This window comes from Loxodonta africana, chromosome 15 (assembly GCF_030014295.1).
Source record: "Loxodonta africana isolate mLoxAfr1 chromosome 15, mLoxAfr1.hap2, whole genome shotgun sequence".
In the NCBI taxonomy this organism is placed as follows: domain Eukaryota; kingdom Metazoa; phylum Chordata; class Mammalia; order Proboscidea; family Elephantidae; genus Loxodonta; species Loxodonta africana.
In genome coordinates this window covers 70,395,476-70,401,927 of record NC_087356.1, presented here as the reverse complement: position 1 = coordinate 70,401,927, position 6,452 = coordinate 70,395,476, and the positions used below count along the sequence as shown (strand labels likewise).

The 6,452-nt window shown below is 39.0% G+C and overlaps 1 protein-coding gene across 1 annotated transcript; it reads right to left on the bottom strand.

The window, feature by feature from the left end:
- Positions 1–1,238: 1,238 nt before the first annotated feature.
- On the bottom strand, positions 1,239–2,297 carry LOC100660324 (olfactory receptor 8G50-like). The gene has a single exon (XM_010597986.3). The coding sequence runs from the start codon at positions 2,187–2,189 to the stop codon at positions 1,239–1,241; it is 951 nt and encodes a 316-aa protein (XP_010596288.1). The 5' UTR covers positions 2,190–2,297.
- Positions 2,298–6,452: the final 4,155 nt, after the last annotated feature.

The following is a 6,452-nucleotide window of genomic DNA, read 5'->3' as shown; positions in this document are numbered from 1 at the left end:
TTTTTTTTGTTTTGGTGTTGTTTCATTTCCTCTCAGGGGAACTAACAAGTCTTCTGGTTGCTATTCTAAAAATCACCAGTGGGGGCTTAGTTCAGAAAGGAGAAGAGGAAGGAATTTACTGCTTAGAAGTCTTTCCATACTATCATCTGAGTCACATGTTTTCTTTTAAACTCCTCTTTACTAGGTAAGGAGGGAGATCCACAAATTTCTAGATGAAGCCCCAGACAATTATTAAGTGTCTACAAAATAATTCTGCCAATTTTTTATTCTAGAATAAATATTGAGTCTAGAATAAATAAATAAATAAATATTGAGTCTAGAATAAATAAATAAATAAATAATTCTGCCAGTTTTTTATTCTAGAATAAATATTGAGTCTAGAATAAATATTGGTTAGTAAGACGGGTACATGTCCTAAGTCAGAAAAGATTTTTCCAATTTTAAGTTTTGTATAGGAATAAGTAATCTATATGATTTCAATGCATAGTCAAAGAATGTCACTTCTACATCTGTGATTCTACAATATGGGTGAAAAGAAAAACCTTTAGAAATACTGGAAAATGAATATAGAATTCTCAGAGAAAATGGAGGTGGTAACACAATGCCAAAATTGTGAAAAAAAGAATGTTGCACAAGAAATAAGTAAAAATACACATAATGTATTCAGCCCTGATTAGCATATCAATCTCTTCCACCACAGTGTTATCATCTTGTGGGCAGGAATTACATCTCATCACCCATCACCTGCCCCCATATTCCTTACTACAGTTCTCTGCATTAGTAGCTAGTAGGGATCAAATTTTGTAGATTTCAAATTACTAAATTATTTATTTTAGAGATCATTTTTTAGAAGAGTTTATTTGTAAACAAGGACCATCACAGAAAGTATTGAGATCAAAGGATACAGAACAAATGGATCATTCTATTAATTATGGTAGACAAGTCTTTTCTAACAAAGTTCCAATTCCCATGTATGTGAATTATAATCTCCCCATATGAAGGCCTTTGAAGATTTTTTTTTAAAATGACTAGAGGTAATATGGGTTATTATGGGTGACCTCTGGTACTTCCTAGAATTGACACTGCCCACCATGTGACTGCCCTCCATGTGACACTGTTAATCCAGTCATATCCTTGGGATCTTTCTTCCAAATAATCAAGGGTTGGCAGTAATCTCACTACTTGTGTATGTATGTTGCTATCTCTGGACTTCTTCCTTACTGAATCTTCTCTAAGAATTATAAATCTTTGCTAAGGTAAAATAGTCTTTTCTCAATGATTTTATTTAGAGCAACTTTGACATCCTTATTCCTCAGGCTGTAGATCAGGGGGTTCAGCATTGGCACAATAATGGTATAAAACACAGAAGACACTTTGCTTTGGTCCATGGAGCTGACCTTTGATGGCTGCAGGTACATGAATGCTATAGAACCATAGAAGATTGTAACAGCCAAAATGTGGGAGCTGCATGTGCTAAAGGCTTTGCACCTGCCCTCAGTGGAATGGATTTGCAGGATGCTGGCAATGATGGAGACATAGGAGCCAAGGATGGCCAAGGTTGGCCCAAGAATGTTAAATACACTGAAGCACAAAAGTACCAGTTCATTGATATAAGTGCTGGAACAGGACAGCTCCAGTAGTGGAAAAACATCACAGAAGTAATGGTTAATTATTTTAGCCTTGCAGAAAACCACTCTTAGCATGCAACCTGTGTGAGCTGTGGCACCAATCAAGCCCATCATATATACCTCAACTACCAACCAGGAGCAGACCTGATCAGACATGGTGACCTTGTAAAGCAATGGATTACAGATGGCAACATAACGATCATATGCCATCACAGCCAGCATATGACATTCTGATACAATAAGAAAAACAAAGAAGTAGAGCTGAGTCATGCATTCAGGGTAGGAGATGGTGTTCTTCTCTGTCACAAAGCTCACCAGCATTTTGGGGGTAATGACAGTGGAATAGCAGAGATCAATGAATGACAAGCTACTGAGGAAATAGTACATAGGGGTGTGCAGGTGAGAACTGAGCCCAATCAGTGTGATCATGCCCAGGTTCCCCACCACTGTGACCACATAAGTTTCTAGGAAGAAAAGAAAGAGTGGCAGCTGGAGTTCTGGCTTTTCTGTTAGCCCAGCGAGGATGAACTCAGTCACTGCAGAGTGATTTCCTGCTGCCATTTTCTTCTGGGAATTCTATGGAAGAAGAGAAGGAGAAATTTGAGGTAGGTGTTTATTTATGCTGTGTGAAAAAGTTGCAAGTCTCTTCATTCAGGTTATCTCCAGTTCTCTTTTCCTATCCCTGCACTAAGTTGGAAGTTAAAGACTCTGGAATCTCAGCATTATGTGTAATGCAAATAAACGTCAGATGACATTATAACTTTTTTTGTTGCTGTGCTACAAGAGTGGGTCTTAGTACTGGCCAGTCTCTGAACATCCAAATAACTCTTCCGACAACTTAGAATATTGAATGTTGTCTTAGGCTGGGTCTTCTAGTGGAGCAAAACTAGTAAAGCATATAAATAGGTAGAGGAAGAGATTTATATCATGAAAGGGCTCACACGATTGTAAAGGCTGAAACGTCCCATGTCTGTATATCAGGATAGAGGGATCTCTCAATTTACATAGTCGCAGAGGCTGTGGAACCCAAGATTGGTAGGTCGGAGAGTGGGGCTCCCACTCTCAGGCTGTGAAGATAAACGAACCCCAAGATCTGCAGATAAGCTGATAGCTCAAGTGCAAGAGCTGGAGGTCAGACAAACAGGAGGCAGCACAGGATCAAAAGTGAGCAAAAAAGCCAGACGTCTGCTTATATTTGGACGCAGGCTACAACCCCAAGAAAAATCCCTTTCAACTGATTGGCTACTCACAGGAGTTTAAGTCATGGGAGTGGTCGCATATAAACACTAAGAATCCTGGCCCAGCCAAGTTGACATACAATCTTAACCATCACAAGTGTTCTGAACCCTGGTCATGCAATGGTTAAGCACTTGGTTATTGACTGAAAGGTTGGCAGTTAAAATCCACCCAGTGGCTCTGTGGGAAAAAGACCTGGCACAATCTGCTTCTATAAAGATTACATCCTAGAAAACCCTATGGGAGTAGTTCCACTCTGGCACCTAAAGACAAAGACAACAATAAAGCACTTTCCATGCCTTGTTTGCAATCCTCTCAAGATTTCTGCAAAACAAATACTACCAGGTACTAAGTACCTGTTGCCATCTAGTTGATTCTGATTCATGCAACTCCATGTGTTTCAAAGTACAGCTGTGCTCCACAGGGATTTTGATGACTGATTTTTTGGTAGTTGTTAGGTGCCGTTGGGTCGGTTTTGACTCATAGCGACACTATGCACAATAGAATGAAACACTGCCCAGTCCTGCACCATCCTTACAATCCTTGTGATGCTTGAGCTCATTGTTGCAGCTACTGTGTCAATCCATCTTCTTGAGGGTCTTCCTTTTTTCCGATGACCCTGTACTTTGCCAAGAATGATGTCCTTCTCTACGGACTGATCCCCCTGACAACATGTCCAAAGTATGTAAGATGCAGTCTTGCCATCCTTGCTTCTAAGGAGCATTCTGGTTGTACTTCTAAGACAGATTTATTCATTCTTTTGGCAGTCCATGGTATATTCAATATTCTTCACCAACATCACAATTCAAAGGGGTCAACTCTTCTTCCGCTTTCCTTATTCATTGTCCAGCTTTCACATGCATATGATGTGATTGAAAATACCATAGCTTGGGTCAGGCACACCTTAGTCTTCAAGGTGACATCTTCAGATTTGCCAAATGCAATGCATTGTTTGATTTCTTGACTGTTATTTTTTATGGCTGTTGATTGTGGACCCAAGTAGAATGAAATCCTCGAAACTTAAATCTTTTCTTTTTTTTTTTTTTTTAAGTTGAGGTGCAATCCATACTGAAGGCTGTGGTCTTTGATCTTCATTAGTAAACGCTTCAAGCCTTTAGCACGTTCAGCAATCAATGTTGTGCCATCTGCATAATGCAAGTTATTAATGAGTCTTCCTCCGATCCCGATCCCCCATTCTTCTTCATATATTCCAGCTTCTCAGAGTATTTGCTCAGCATATACTGGGATACTGAAAGGATACAACTCTGATGCACACCTTTCCTGACTTTAGATCATTCAGTATCCCCTTGTTCTGTCTAAACAACTGCCTCTTGATCTATGTAAAGGTTCCTCATGAGCACAATTAAGTGTTCTGGAATTCCCATCCTTCACAATGTTATCCCCAATTTGTTATGATCCACATAGTCCAGTGCCTTTGCACAGTGAATAAAACACAGGTAAACATCCTTCTGGTATTCTCTGCTTTCAGCCAGAATCCGTATGACACCAGCAACGATATCCCTGGTTCCACTTCCTCTTCTGAAACTGGCCTGAATTTCTGGTATACTGCTGTAGGCATTTTTGAACGATCTTCAGCAAAATTTTGCTTGCGTGTGATATTAATGATATTGGCCTGTAATTTCCACATTCTATTGTAACACTTTTCTTGGGAATAGGCATAAATATGGAATGATCTTCAGCCAAATTTTAGTTGTGTGTTAATGAATCTTCCTCCAGTTCTGATGCTCCTTTCTTCTTATAGTCCAGATTCTTGGATTATTTGCTCAATATACAGACAGAAAAAATGTGGTGAAATATACAATTCTGACGCACACTTTTCTTGACTTTAATCCACACAGTATTCTGTACTTGATTGGGTCGCCTTTCTTTGGAATAGGCATAAATATGAATCTCTTCCAGTCAGTTGGCCAGGTAGCTGTCTTTCAAATTTCTTGGCACAGACAAGTGAGCAATTCTAGTGCTACATCTCTTTGTTGAGACATTTCACTTGATATTCTGTCAATTCCTGGAGTGCTGTTTTTTGCAAATGCCTTCTGTGGAGCTTGGACCTCTTCCTTTAGTTCGATCTGTTCCTGAAATGGATGAGCGTCGACTAATTCTTTTTGGTACAGTGACTGTGTGTTCTTTTCATCTTGTTTTGATTCCTTCTGTGTCATTCCAAATTTTGCCCATAGAACCCTTCACTATTGCAACTCGAGTCTTGAATTTTCTTTTCTTTCAACTTGAGAAATGCTGAGAGTATTCTTTCCTTTTCGTTTTCTAACTCCAGGTCTTTGCACACGTCATTGTAATACTTTGTCTTCTCGAGCCACCCTTTTAAATCTTCTGTTCTGCTATTTTACTTTATCATTTCTTCCATTTGCCTTAGCTACTTGACATTCAAATTAAGTTTCAGAGTCTCCTCAGTCGTCCATTTTGGTCTTTTTTTCCTTTCTTGTGTTTTTAATAATATCTTGACTTCTTCATGTATGATGTCCTTGATGTCATTCCACAACTCATCTGATCTTCAGTCATTAGTGTTCAAAGGGTCAAATATATTCTTGATATGGTCTTTAAATTCAGGTGGGATATACTCTTGGTCATACTTTGGTTTTCATGGACTTGTTCTCATTTTCTTCAGCTGCAACTTGAACTTGCATATGCACAACTGATGGTCTGTTCTGCAGTTGGCCCCTGACCTTGTTCTGACTAATGATATTGAGCTTTTCCATCATCTCTTTCCATAAATGTAGTCAATTTGAAACCTGTGTATTCCATCTGGCGAAGTCCATCTGGTGAGGTCCATGTGTATATTCACCGCTTATGTTGTTGAAAAAAGATATTCTCAATGAAGAATTCATTGGTCTGGCAAAATTATATCATGTGATCTCTGGCATGACTTCTATCACCAAGGCCATGTTTTCCAACTACCAGTCCCTCTTCTTTGTTTCCAACTTTTGCATTCCAATCACCAGTGATTATCAATTCATCTTGATTGCATGTCGAATCAATTTCATACTGCAGAAATTGGTAAAAATCTTCAATTTATTCATCTTTGGTCTCAGTGGTTGGTGCATAAATTTGAATAATAGTCATATTAAGTGGCTTCCTCGTAGGTATATGGATATGGATATTATCCTAACACTGACAGGCTTGTGCTTCAGGAGATCTTGAAATATTCTTTTTGAGGATGAATGTGATGTCAATCCTCTTCAAGCTATCATTCCTTGGCATAGTAGACCACAAGAATGTCTGACGCAAAATGGCCAATACCAGTCCATTTCGGTTCACTAATGCCTAGGATATCATGTTTATGAGTTCCATTTCATGTTTGACAATTTCCAGTTTTCCTAGGTTCATATTTTGTACATTCCATGGTCATATTATTAATGGATATTTGGAGTTGTTTCTTCTCATTTTCAGTTGTGCCACATCAGCAAATGAAGGCCCTGAAAGCTTGTCTCCATTCATGTCACTAAAGTCGACTCTACTTGAGAAGGCAGCTCTTCTCCAGTCACCTTTTGAGTGCCTTCCAACCTGAGGGGTTCATCTTTCAGCAGTATATCAGACAATGTTCTTCTGCTATTC

Coding starts and splice junctions, on each gene's coding strand:
- LOC100660324 (XM_010597986.3), bottom strand. CDS start 2,189: ATGGCAGCAGGAAATCACTCTGCAGTGACTGAGTTCATCCTCGCTGGG.